Here is a 14,220-nt window from a genome sequence, read left to right as displayed (position 1 = left end):
AGTGTAGAAGCAATGAACGACAATCTTATGGGCATCATTAAGGAGTGTGCAATTGAAGTCGGTGGTAACTCTTTTTGACAGGATGCGAGTAAGCTATCGCAGGAGACGTTGATCAAGAAACGCCAATGTATGAAAGCCTCTAACCCTACAGCTAGAATAGAACTGGCAGAACTTTCTAAGTTCATCAACAAGCGTAAGACAGCTGGCATAAGGAACTATAATATGGATAGAATTGAACCTGCTCTCAGGAACGGAGGCAGCCTAAAAGCAGTGAAGAAACTAGGAATAGACAAGGATCAGATGTATGCGTTAAGAGATGAAGCCGGCGATATCGCTACTAATATGGATGAGATAGTTCAAGTGGCTGAGGAGTTCTATAGAGATTTATTAAGTACCAGTAGCACCCACGACGATAACGTGAGAGAGAATATTCTAGAGGAATTTGAATTCCCACTAGTAACGCCGGAAGAAGTAAAGAAAGCTTTCGGAGCTATGCAACGGGGGAAGGCAGCTGGGGAGGAACACGTAACAGCAGATTTATTGAAGGATGGTGGGCAGAATGTTCCAGATTGTTCTAGATTGTAACCCAGGGGACCAATTGCAATGCATGCTCACTGACCTGAAGATGCAAGCGGAAGGGTGGGCCTAAAAATTAATCTGCAGGAAACTACAGTAATGTTTAACAGTCTTGGAAGAGAACAGTAGTTTACGACAGGTAGCGAGGCACTTTCAGTGGTAAGGGAATACATCTACTTAGGACAGGTAGTGACCGCGGATCCGGATCATGGGACTGAAATAATCAGAAGAATAAGAATGGGCTGGGGTGCGTTTGGCAGGCATTCTCAGATCATGAACAGCAGGTTGCCATAATCCCTCAAGAGAAGAGCGTATAATAGCTGTGTCTTACCAGTACTCACCCAAAGTACAGAAACCTGGAGGCTTACGAAAAGGGTTCTACTTAAATTGAGGAGGACGCAACGAGCATGGAAAGAAGAATGGTTCGTGTAACGTCAAGGAATAAGAAGAAAGCAAATTGGGTGAGGGACAAACCCGAGTTAATGACAATATTAGTTGAAATCAAGAAAAACAAATGGGCTTGCGCAGGACATGTAAAGAGGAGGAAAGATAATCGATCGTCATCAAGGGTTACGGACTGGATTCCTAGGGAAGGGAAGCGTAGCAGGGGGCGGCAGAAAGTTAGGTGGGCGGATGAGATTAAGAAGCTTGCAGGGACCACATGGCCACAATTAGTACATGACCAGGGTAGTTGGAGAAGTATGGGAGAGGCCTTTGCCCTGTAGTGGGCGTAACCAGGCGGCGGCGGCGGCGGCTGCTGCTGCTGCTGCTGCTGCTGCTGCTGCCGCCGCCGCCGCCGCCGCCGCCGCCGCTGCTGCCGCTGCCGCCGCCGCTGCTGCCGCTGCCGCCGCCGCCGCTGCCGCCGCTGCCGCCGCTGCTGCCGCTGCCGCCGCTGCTGCTGCTGCTGCTGCTGCTGCTGCTGCTGCTGATGATGATGATAATGATTTCCGCCGCTAGAACTTGTGTCCGCAAGCCATTATTTAAATAGATGATTAACGCGATGTTTTCAAATAAAAGCTTCTGCACTCGCGAACTATCCAGAATGTATTGCTCACGAGTTGATGTAAGCCAGTTGAAGAAGCGGGATGTTTGGTATCTGCGGCAACAGCCTTAAATACCACATAAGTAAAAACACTCAGTGCATGTGAGTAAAAAAAAGCCTAGATATATATACTTGCAAAAGAACGCTGGCCGTTGACAAGCCACACTGCGGCCGTAGTGCGGAAGTCGTCGGCACGTGCGGCGGCCAAACGCGACCACAATAAAGTAACCGGCAGCCACGACGTCCGCCCGATGTCGACTACCGACCACCCGCCGGTTATCGGCAAACAGATTGGCCACGGGCCACAACCGAGCCCGGCCCGACCCAGATGCCCGAGATCGGGCCGTCGTCTTTTCAAGTGGCCATGGCTGTCGGCCCGATCTCCCGCCGAGCTCTTTTTGCTTGCGTTTGCATCTGCGCGTCCGGCGTCGCAAGGCCACGGGCGCACCAGAATACCTAAAGTGGCAACTCTGACAGCGGCATGCTTTCATCGACAAGGTCTGACGATTTCTACAGAAAAATGTGCACTAGTGGCATTTACACGAAAAGCGATGTCTTTCTACCCGGTGCGTATCGAGGGCCAGTCCATCGCGTACAAGAAAGCTCACAGGTTCTAAGGCGTTATTTGCGGATCGTGACCTCACCTGGAGTTCGCATGTCTCATACATGAAGAAAAAGCTCATTTGTATTGCGAATATGTTTAAATTCGTAGCTGGAAAATCGTGAGGACCGTCCCAGCGCTCCATGTTACAGCTATACATGGCACTTTTTCTTGCAGTTTTGCGATACAGTCTTCATGTTTTGTCCAACACATGCTAGACTAATCTACTTGCATTGCAGATCATACAAACCCAAGTACTTCAGACATGTCTTGGCCTCCCGAGTTGTTTTTCGACAACTGCAACGATTGTTATTGCACAGGAGCCCCCGATCACCACTCGTGTCGTCGGTGAGACGCTAAGACCGCACAGTCGACACCTCTCTCGGCTACCATCCCACTATTTAGCCGATTTGCCTGTGCGACGACCACAGGCTACATTCTGTCGTATTGTGACGAGACACCATGAATCGATACCAGCTGGCTTCAAGCCTGCGAAACGCCCAACATCGGCATTGTGGTGTCTCCGGCAAATTCCAGCGTGCCACTCATTTCCTGGGATTGCTAAGAAGGCAGGATTGTCACCGCTAGCCTTGAAACAGTTGTCCCTGCTTCTTCTAAACGAGTCTTATTTTGACCGCATACAAATTTACACGGACGGTTCCACCAATTCAAACAGCTCTATCTGAGTAGTAGTTGTTCTATCAGACGGCGCCTCTTCGCCATTTAAATATTCGCACAACACAATGTAGACAGCAGCAAAACTTGTGGCTCTTCAAGGGGAACTCATGTAGTACGTACTCCAGCAGCCACCAAATCGTTGGGCCATTTTCTGCTATTCCAGAGCATCCCTACAAACTCTGAAATTTGCCCTACGTCATGGGTTACACGAGCAGCTAGTGTACGAAATAAAGCACACTCATAATCACCGCTCGAGAAAGGCCACGACATTATATTTCAGTGGTTGCCAAGCCATTGCGGACTTGTCGGCAACGACAGCGCAGATGAAGGGGCGTGTTCGGCTCACCAAAGACATCACGGGTTCCTATACCACCTTCAAGAACTGATGCTGCGCGACAACTTCAATCACTTGCTCGCCACATCACACTTCTACAATGGAATTCGCCAAGCTTCACCAACTCACGCTTGCACTCTCGATCCTAACTTGCGACCTCGCCTGCTACCTAGACTCTAGCGTCGCGAAACAACTTTACTGTGTCGCATGTGGTTGGGCGTCGCATTTACAAATTCCTATTCATTCCTGATGGGAATGGCCAACAGTGCGGCGTGTAATTTGTGCGGGTGCGATGCGACTATAGAGCACCTTTTGTGTCACTGGCCATCATTTGGCACTCAACGACGTACTTTACAAGCGAAGCTCAACCTGCTAGGCAGTAAAGCGCTCTCAGAAGAAACGATCGTTGGACGATGGCCTATGCCTTCCTGCGTGCAAAAAGCTACAAAAGCCCTTCTGCGTTTCTTCAAGGACACTGAATTACATGAACGCGTGTGACAGCGGAGGTTCCTCTGCGACTGACTGTGACTGACTATTATTTTTCTCTTCTCTCCTTATGTGTTCTTCACTTTTTCCCCTACCCCCGTGTAGGGCTTTGTGCACAGCACTCGTTTATTCTCAATTCGACATCCTCGCTGCTAACACACCTTCGCTCGTTGCCGCACAAACCCACCTTACGCCTTCTCCCCTTTAGAGGAACCCCACCTATATATACTGCGGTGAAGAAAGCATACGTCGCCTTGAAGAAGACAAGTCCACTTGACGAAACGTTGGCTCCTGCCATAGCCTCCTTTATTTTTCTGTGCCTGGTCAATGGCAGCTGGGGCCGTTGCCAAGCGCCGTTCGCGCAAGTACGCGAAGCCGCTCCCAGGTGGCGCCCGCAGCCCTGGGTTGACATGAATGCCCACATACAGGATTTAGATGGCTATACCGACAATAACGGGAAGTCAATGCTGGACCTTTGTGAGCAACATAACCTCGTGATCGTGAATACAGGGCCTAAGTGTGAAGGACAGGTCACGTGGGCAGTGGGAAACCGGCAATCAACCATTGATTACTGTCTGATGACAGAAGGAATTCATGATAAGTTGAGAGAAATGGTCATCGATGAGGAAGGGTTTAACAGCATAGGGAGTGACCATAAACGCATCATATTGAAGATGGGATATGTAGTTGGGAAAGAGAGCAAAGAGAGCAAAATGGCCAGTCCAAATTTGAACGCTGAACAAATAGCAAATACAATCACTAGAGTTGAGGAAGAACTTGGCAAATGGCCAAGTAAAGAGGGGGAATATGGTGAGCTTCTAAGTGTAATAACGACAGAAATACGGAAAGAGAAACAACATGTTCGTTGGAATGGAAAAAAGAAACCAAAAAGCTGGTGGAACAAGGAGATACGAGAAGCGATCGCCGAACGACAGAAAGCATCTCGAGAGCACAGGCAGGCAAAGAAGGTGCAGTTGTCACAGGATGAAGTAACTAGTAAATGGGAAATATACCGGGAGAAAAAGTCTATGGTTCAAATACTGGTGCAAGCAAAATTAAAAGGTGAAAGTGAACGTTGGTTGTCAGAAATACGTGAGAAAAAGAAGGCCGCACCTAGAATATTTTGGAACCACATAAAATTATTAGGCAGGAAGTCAACAACAATACAACAACATATCCTAGACGAAGATGAAAGCAGACTGGAAGGAGAAGCGGCAATAAATTACATCCGAAAAATAACAGCCGAATCTTTCCAAGGCAATGACGAGGTTGTATTTGAGGAAAAAAAGAGCATGAAAGAGACCCAGGAAAAGGAGCTGGTTCTGACAAATTTAAACTGGAAGAAAGCGGAAGAGAAAATTCCTAAGCGCACAGCCACAGGGCTAGACGAGGTTCCCGTTAAGCTGATAAATGAACTAGGACCAAAAAGTAAGGAAGCTCTGGTGAAAGCAGTGGAAAAAACTTTAAAAGATAGACGGATACCAGACAGTTGGCGACAAAGTAGAATGAATTTAATTTATAAAGGTAAGGGGGAGAAAGACAGAATTCACTCGTATAGACCGTTGACCATTACATCGGTAATATACAGGCTAGCAATGCAGGCAATCAAATTAAAGCTTCAAGCATGGACAGAGAATAATGGCATTTTGGGAGAGCTTCAGAATGGCTTCAGAATAGGTAGGCGTTTGGACGATAACTTGTTTGTTCTTACTCAGTGTATTGAAATATCAAAAGCAGAAAGCAGACCGTTGTATGTGGCCTTTTTAGACATTACAGGAGCCTACGACAACGTAGACCGCAACATTTTGTGGGATATTCTGGAAGGGGAAGGCTTAGGTAACGATTGTATACAGCTTTTGAGAGAGATTTACCTAGAAAATACCGTTTGCGTTGAATGGGAAGGGATGAGGAGCGCGGAGAAAGTTCATATCAACAAGGGACTGAGGCAAGGGTGCCCTTTATCCCCGCTGCTGTTTATGATGTACATGGTGAGGATGGAGAGGGCGCTGGAAGGAAGTAATATCGGGTTTAATCTCTCATACAAACAGGCAGGTACAGTAATAGAGCAGCAACTCCCAGGTTTATTTTATGCGGACGACATTGTGTTGCTCGCTAACAAGCAAAGCGATTTGCAACGTCTGGCTAATATCTGTGGACAGGAAGGCAACAATTTAGGTTTGAAATTTAGTGTTAGAAAATCAGGTGTTATGGTATTCAACGAAAACAGTGAACAGACAGTGGAGATACAGGGCCAAGAAATACCTCGGGTAACAGAATATAAATACCTTGGTATATGGATAAACCAAGGCAATGGATATATGGAAACACAGGAAAAAACCATAACAGTCAAGGGGAAGAGAAATGCAGCCACAATGAAGCACAGAGCGCTATGGGGATACAATAGGTACGAGGTCCTCCGAGGTATGTGGAAAGGGGTAATGGTTCCAGGACTTACTTTTGGAAATGCGGTTGTTTGCTTTAAATCAGGGGTACAATCAGGACTCGACGGGAACCAAAGGTCAGTGGGTCGCCTCGCATTGGGCGCTCAGGGGAAGACTACAAATGAAGCTGTGCAGGGAGATATGGGCTGGACTAGTTTTGAAGTGAGGGAAGCTCGCAGTAAAATTGAGTATGAAGAACGGCTGAGGAAGATGGAAGAAAGTAAATGGGCTGGGAGAGTGTTCAGGTATCTGTACAGGCAAAACATTGATTCACAGTGGAGGAAAAGAACTAGGAAGCTTACCAACAAGTATGCGGCCTGTGGGGTAGGCAACACATCAACAAGAGGTCAAGCGGAAAGTCAGAGAGGCTGAATTAATCTCATGGGTGGCGGCAATGGAAAAGAAACCTGCCATGAGTAACTACTTAAGAGGAAAAAGCGAAATCAGGAAAGAAACCATTTATGATAACTCAAAGGGAAGCTCATTACTTTTCGAAGCGAGATCGGGGTGCCTTAGAACACGCACCTATAAAGCGAGATATAAGAAGGAAGAAGAAGCATGTGCTTGCTGCGGTAAAGCTAGGGAAACGACGGAGCATATTTTATTAGAATGTGAAGACGTCTACCCAGCGGTCGATTTAGGCACTACTGGCCTCCTTGAAGCCCTTGGGTTCAGCGGGAGCAGTGGTAAAGCAAACAGGTCCGCAATAGACATTAGTAAGAGGCGATTGGAGGATTGGTGGAAGAAAAGTAGGGAAACGACAAAAGACGGAGACGTACAAAAGCACAATTCGCAATAGGGGATCAGAAAGTTTGGACGCGGTAGTTCATAGTGTTTTTTTTTTCTTTTTTCATTGGTTAACCTAGGTAGGATATTAGGCAGCATAGTAGCAAGAGCTTGGTGGCGCAACCCACCGCCCCGTTCCAAAGGGGACGCTCATAACATCCATCCATCCATCCATCCATGAGCAGACGACGCAGCAGTAATACGTAGCGTAGAGAACGTTGCGCTTTGTTACAGCGCAGCTTCCATTTTTCTCAGAACATGCATAATTTGGGAAAATGGTCACGATGTTGGCTACCTATATATTGTTTTCATACATATGCAAGCGTACGTAAATGAGTAGTAGTAGTATAAGACTTTATTCAGGCACGAAACATTAGGCGCCTAGGATGTCGATGGCCTTCTGCACGAGCAGGCGCCGTTCACTTTCAGCTCCAAGCCAGTCCAGCCAGTACGGGAGGAGGTGGAAAAGAAACCCCATTACAGAGCAACAGGGCAGAATAGGTTGGCATAAAGGGCAGGGCAGTTGGGACATGAAGGATCGCTACGGAATTTGTATACGTAAATGGGGAGTTGGATTACCAAGAAAATTGTGAGCAGCGATTCCAAGGTGAACATTTAGTTTGTCGACTTCATCACCGGCGATGCTATTCATTTCGCTAGGTCCCTATAAAAACACACTAACATTAGAAACCTTAGGTTACCTCATTAACAAACATTATATGAGAGTATTTCTCAATGGCACAAGAGTCTGCCTGTGAACACCATCTCATGTTCCGAAGATGATTTTTGCAGGCTACTCTGAAAGCGTTCCTTATCTGTGTGTTTACTACCGACTTTTGCCTGGTAATGATGTAACGGAACCAAAAGGCAAGGCACATCTAGTCGACATGCAAGAACTTTACTGTCATAAGCAAGAAAAGTCATAAGGGTAAACACATGTCACAGCTTCAGCAACTTCCTAGAAAGCGGCTTGGATGTAAGTGGCTTGACTATGTCCCTCCTGTCTGTCACAGACAAGGCATAGTTCGTAAATACTGGTCTGAAGAACTTTGCACAAACAAGTTTCAAAAGTTCTTTGTGGTGGTCACTGCGTGCACGTGCACATTTTAATGCCCCGTGTTCTCCAAGGACATCCACGGCAGTTGAGGCTGCAGCTTGAAGGGGCTTTGCCAGAAACCTCCTTTTGTCTGGTATCACTTCAATGTACTTTCGCAGTGTGCAAAGCACATAGACGAACTCGGCAGATGGATATAAAAGCCCTCCCCTGTCCTGATGTCGTATCAGGCTGTCGCAGGGCGCAGATGAGGCAGGTCGTGTGAGAAGAGCACTGCAGGAGCTGCAGTCCAACTTCTCTTGCACAACACGGGCCAAGTAGCCTCCTAACATGGAGAGTGCCGCAGTGTCTGGTGTAGGCAGCAAGCTTTTTGGGTTCTTGAGGAGATCACCAAGAGGCCTTCTTATCTCTTGTGGAAATAAATCCACATGCTGGGTCACTGCAGGCTCGCTACTCAGTGGTCCAAGTGAACGGTCTGAAGTGTCAACAATATTGCTGTTTAGCGAAGCTGAAACTAAGCCAGTCTTCAAGACCTTCTCCACACCAGAGAGGACTGCTCGAGCATCTGTCTGATCGTTGCTCCCAGCAGATCGCCTTAACCATCCAAAGAACGATTCAATTGGGTCCGATGAGAATTTTCTTGTCAGAACGAACTTGAAGCCTTCAACAGCAAGGAGGTGCTTGACGCACTCCACATTTGATGTTGTTGTCATAACAAGAGCTTGATAAGTTTCCTTGCTAAGGAACTGTTTTGCTTGCCAATGACGTCGCATGTTTTCAAGGTAACTTAACAACGACGTCATTAGCCAGTTTAGACGTGCATCTTCAGCACTGTCATACTGCCTGCTATCTGGCAGTTTTTGATGAATGTGTTGTGCACAATTGCTCACATCCATCAGCAGGAACCAACTGTGCATCATATCCATAAACTCCACTGTAGGTCCCACAGCAGCAAAACTCATGTCGCATGTGTGTCCAGCTTGTTCTTTTAGAAGCTTAAGTGCAGCAGTGACCGGCGGTGATAAAACCTGCACAGCTCTTGACACATTCATTTTTTCTATATTAGATGGAAAAACATGCTTCCTTGTTAAAAAGCGAACCGGTTTAACAATGCTGTCTTGCTGCATCCGGTACAGTTCTTTCAGGTGTGAGGAAGACACTTCGCAATCTTTTCCAAGGTCCCTGGCAAGGAATTGGGACCGCACATTCTCGATAATGTGGCACTGGTCGAACGCGAGGAACAATTTTCGTCTTGGATCCTCAGGGTGCTGTGTGCAATGACTCAAGCTTCCACCACACAGAAGTTGAAATGCAAGGACATTGATCTTGTGATTGTCGGACACAATGCGCACAATCTTAAACCCTATTACTTCAACTTCCTTTATCACAAGCTTTATGAATGGAAAGAGATCCTGTCCAGTGCAATTCCTTGTAAGGAAATACCCAACAGATATTCGAACATGCACCGACAACCCTGTTAGCACAAAACAAAGAAGTAAGTTGGCCAAAACAGGTTCACCAGTAGTTGTTTCTGGAACTCTATTTCCCAGATCAACTTCTCCCACAAACGCGTCTCTTCGTTTGTTGTACTGCAGTCTCTGTTGAATCCGCATCTCGTCCACAACTAAGGAGCACACTTTAGCTTGCTCAGCTTTTAGGTTGCTTAACTCCGCCTGAAGACGTTGTTTCACAAGGGAGGTGAACCCTACCTCGCCAGAATTTACTCCTAGGTATCTCTGTAGGGTTGACCGGCTTGGCAGCTTCAGGATGCCTTCTTTGCGGATATGCTCATAGGCACGGGTTGATAGATTTCTGAGAATAATGCAATGGCGCACTACTAGCTCAGACCAGGTAGGTCTGGTCTTACTGAAATTCTTGATTTGATCGACGAGAATGTTTGGACCCAGGTGCTTCTCGCCCGCCGCTTTGACAACACCAACAAACGCAGCGATATTGCAGTCCTCTTTCAGTCACCTGAGCTCCTCCTTATACTTGTCTACAGTTCGTTTGAGTCGCTCTATTTGAGTTTTCATGTCGCGCTCTTTTCGTCGCCACTTCTGGCGTTCCACGACAGACATCGAGCTGCGAACATCTACCTGGGTCGTTTCGTCTTTCGAACTGCAGCAGGGCTCGACGTGGAGCCGATCGTCACCACTTGCAACATCCATGTTCGAGGAGTCAAGCACGGGGGACGATGCAGTGGGTAGCGGAGAGTCGGCAGTGACATCGCGAGGCAGGCAACTTGCAGTAGCACGGACAAGGAACGTGGAATGCAAAACGGCAGCCTCCCGTTTTCTCAAAACAGCATCGCTCCGGGACTTCTTCGCAGGTGATTGCATATACTCTGGATAGTCTGGAAACACGCTCGGTGCCGCACCTCTTTTAAGCTTCCTAGTCTTGCATCCTCCCTTGTAGTCGTCAGGGAGGAAATGTTTGCTGCAAACGACCGAATAGCGTGATGTAGTATTCGGCACCCAGTCCTTTCTGGATATCACTTGCAGCCACTTCACTCTTAAGTCGTTGTCACTAGGAATTTCATGGAATGAAATTCCTGGCACTTTCCACTTCGCGTCTGATTTGTATCCCGGCACACAGCAGTATGCCATAGCTCTTGGCACACGCGAAACGCTGCGTAAACACAATGCAAACAATGCGCCGACTGATCGCCGCAGCCCGCACACCCAGGGTTGCCAGGTCGAAAATGTGAAAAGTAGCCAAAAAATCTCGGAAAGTAGTCAGAAAAGTAGCCAACCTTGGCCACATACAGAAATGTAGCCAAAAAAGTAGCCACGTTATAGAAAAACGTTGCATTTGCATTTATTATGCAACTCTGAAGACATTATCACAGCCAACAGTTAAAGCTGCTTTTAGTAAATGTAGGAACATACAAAAATATCATGAGACGTGTATAAATGACTACAGCTAAGAGCGCTTTGATCAGCATGTAATATGACTAGAATATTATCACAAATCAGAATCGCAGCACCAGTTCAGGTGTAAATGTCTGAGTTAATCTTGGCACACATTTCTCGAAGAATGTCAAAGCTCGAGGCATCCTCGAGCGACCGCTTTCGCGATTATTTACGCGCGATTTTGAGTCTTGGCATCGGACGCGTCGCAGGCCTTTCGTTACGCTCTGCAAAGTGTGGTGCCCAGTTGGGCGAAATCTCGCAAAAGTGATCGTATTCCCGAATACAGCTGTATATTTTCAATCTGGGAACACGTAAATGGACTGACTACGCAGAGAGCGCACCGGCTAGACCGGCCGCTGACATGCTGGTAGTATGTTTACGTTTATCCCCTGGCCAGCTGTCCAAGTGTTCGATTTTGCAAACTTCGGGCAGCTTCGGGTTGCCTTAGGATCCCACCTCACGTTGACTTCCCATCAGGACCGGCACTAGCTGGCTGCCAGCGGGCTGCCAGAACTCCGAAAATTGAAGAAGCCCAATGCGCGGAAGGCCTGACGCGGAACGTCAATGCGAAGATGGAACACGCTGTGACGTCACCAGCACGAAATCCTTTGCATGAAATGAAAGCGCCCGTGTCCGATTGACGATGATGATATACCAGCTTGAAAAGATTTGAAGTGTCGTCGTCGTGCGTTGGCCTAAATATTTGCTAATGTTGCTGCATAATATGAGCTACACAAGTTTCTATCCAATTTTTACAATAGTCAAGCTATTTGAAAAGTAGCCAAAAAAGTAGCCAAGTAGCCAACACATTTTTTTCCCCGCCAACAGCCTCAAAAAGTAGCCAATTTGGCGCAAAGTAGCCAAATCTGGCAACCCTGCGCACACCCGCACGTGCCTTCCCCAGGGCTGGCAGCGCCGCCACGCGGAAAAATTCGTCAAAGGGGCGTTGCCTTCAGACGGCGCTTCAGCAGCCTTTGAGCAGGCACAGAAAAACTGAGGAGGCTATGCTCCTGCTTTCACCTTGTTCTCGTTTCGCTCATCGTCTTGATCGTCCATCGCCCGCCGTCCCCGTGTTTCTCATGGAATTAGATGGTGTGGTGAAATGAGGAAATTCGCAGGGATAATGAGGTCATCCAGAGCAAGAGAACGATAATGGGGATCGCTAGATAGAGGAGAAATTAGACTGTTTCAGCTATCCATGATAATTTAAGGCCGACCTGCCAGCGATTATACGGACTCTCGTGGCACTTTCGTGCCGTCGTGCTGTCCGGAAATCGACGGCGCACGCGCGGCAAGCGCGTGGAAGGATAGCAGCTCTTCACAGACGCGCAGTGAGCTTGGCTGTAAAAACGACGAAGTCAATGGGAAACACCCCGCAGCGCTCACTTGGCTGGGCAGGGAACAAAGGGCAGCACTCTGGCTTCCGCTGCAGGCACGAGGTTTACGCGCGCACACTTAAGTTTTTCCGCTGCGGAGTGGTGTACATAATTAGGCCATGGTGTTCAAGCCACGGCCTAATTACGTCGACGTTTTTCCGTTAAGCTTATCTCCGAACCATGGAAGTGTTAAGCTGGCAGCCCGGCGTTCCTTATCGAGGCAGCGTTGTGACACGCCTGGTGCGCTGCAGGGAGATCTTCCTGCTTCGTAGCTGTAGTTGCTTCGCTTGTGTCGTGTCATGTCGCATCCGTGTCTTAGAAGACCGTGCTAGGAGCTAGAGCGCCATGCTATTATACATCGCTATCACTCTCGACCGATTTCTTTCATAGTAAGAAACTGCACAAAATATCCTGAAAATACTTGTATTCCAGAACTGTGTCGTCGAATGCTGTAAATGCGACTTCTTGCCAGGTATCGCGTACGGCCAAATTGGTTGGAGAAGACCGCCGTGCAGAGATTGCAGCGCTGAATAATTGAACATTGAAAATTATGCGTGTAGACGTCCGCTAGATAGAGAAGTCGTCGCAACGCCGACAACCGTCAGGCCACTGTGTGCGCAAGCTGGCTGCGATATTGTTAACTTGCGGGGTTTTGTGACAGATAGGACGCCCGTTCTATACAATCCGATTGAGCGCCGTCCACTTAGCCTGCCAGGGTCGTAGAGATAGGCGTAAATCGGTGTTGTTGCATGTGCCGAGGTATGCGTGGCCGGCAGGAGGTCTGGACCCCACTTCACTCAGAGTCAGAGACGAGGAGAGCTTTCTCGGCGAAGAATTCTTCATACAGTGTTTACATGTTGTCGTGGTTATCAGGAGAGAGCAACAGAGCAGCTGCAAGCTGCTTAAATAACACCCCTCAGTCCCCAGATTCCCCAGACAGTCCCTAAGGACGAAACAAGGTCGAGAGAGAGGGTCCGGGCAGCCTCCATGGTCCTAACGCCCCCCTCGGTGGCCGGCCGATCTGGTGGTCGGTGAGAATGGTGCGCCGGGCAAGTTTTATGGCGTGCCATACGCCAAAGAGAACCAATTGAAAGGAACAGGGTCAAACCACAGCCCTCCTTTTTACCGTCCCAAACACAGCGGGAGTCATTCGTGGTGAGGGCGCCGGCGGACGCAGGGGGGCTGCATTGCTGCCGGCACGGAGAGGGGATGAATAACAGTCCGGGTGCCTATGGCGGCTTCCGTCGTGGACGCTGTGCAGCCGCGAGGAAGCCCGAACCGTGCACGCAATCGTCGTGTGCTCGAAGCCGGCACCATGCGGGGATGAATGCTGCCTCCACGGTCGACGCACCATAGTACTGGCCTCCCGTCAGGCAAACCTCAGGGCACAAACATAACAGCTCCTCCGCCGGCGGGGAAGATCTCATACGGTGTGAACTCTCAGCTGCTCGACGGAAGAGATCTGTTTCGCCTCCTGTCTGTTGATTTTCTCCTAAATCACGTAGAACGAATCCACTGGATCGGCAGTGCCAGCCATACTCCCCAAGCAACAAAGATGACATTGAGATTGAAAATTCCAAAACTTCGTTAACTCGTGGCAGGCACACAAGTGTCCTCGATTTTTCAGAAGGCAAATAAGCAAATTTATACAGTTGCAGCCAAAAGAAATTTAGCACAAACTGCCATGATAAACTGAAAGGCGCGGTTTAAACCATTAGCATTGGCATTGGCTGCTCCCTTTCAATAGCGCACGCTGAAATTCAGCTCTTGAAGTGCTAGACTCCACCTTAATAATCGGGGATTTCCACCTGACATTTGAGCCAGCCACTTCAGCGGGAAAAGATCACTCACAAAGACAAATGTCGTTCCATAAAGGTAGCAGGCTATTTTTGGAGATGCCCAAACAAGGCATGCACATTCTTTTTTCCGATTCA

The 14,220-nt window shown here is 48.2% G+C and overlaps 1 protein-coding gene across 1 annotated transcript; it reads right to left on the bottom strand.

Moving 5' to 3' along the window:
* Window positions 1–7,883: 7,883 nt before the first annotated feature.
* Window positions 7,884–9,125, bottom strand: LOC126522317 (uncharacterized). The gene has a single exon (XM_050171045.2). The coding sequence runs from the start codon at window positions 9,123–9,125 to the stop codon at window positions 7,884–7,886; it is 1,242 nt and encodes a 413-aa protein (XP_050027002.1).
* Window positions 9,126–14,220: the final 5,095 nt, after the last annotated feature.

This window comes from Dermacentor andersoni, chromosome 6 (genome assembly GCF_023375885.2).
Source record: "Dermacentor andersoni chromosome 6, qqDerAnde1_hic_scaffold, whole genome shotgun sequence".
NCBI classification, from domain to species: domain Eukaryota; kingdom Metazoa; phylum Arthropoda; class Arachnida; order Ixodida; family Ixodidae; genus Dermacentor; species Dermacentor andersoni.
Note: the sequence above shows the minus strand (reverse complement) of the source record. Positions and strands in the feature narration are given on the sequence as shown.

Coding starts and splice junctions, on each gene's coding strand:
- LOC126522317 (XM_050171045.2), bottom strand. CDS start 9,125: ATGCAGCAAGACAGCATTGTTAAACCGGTTCGCTTTTTAACAAGGAAG.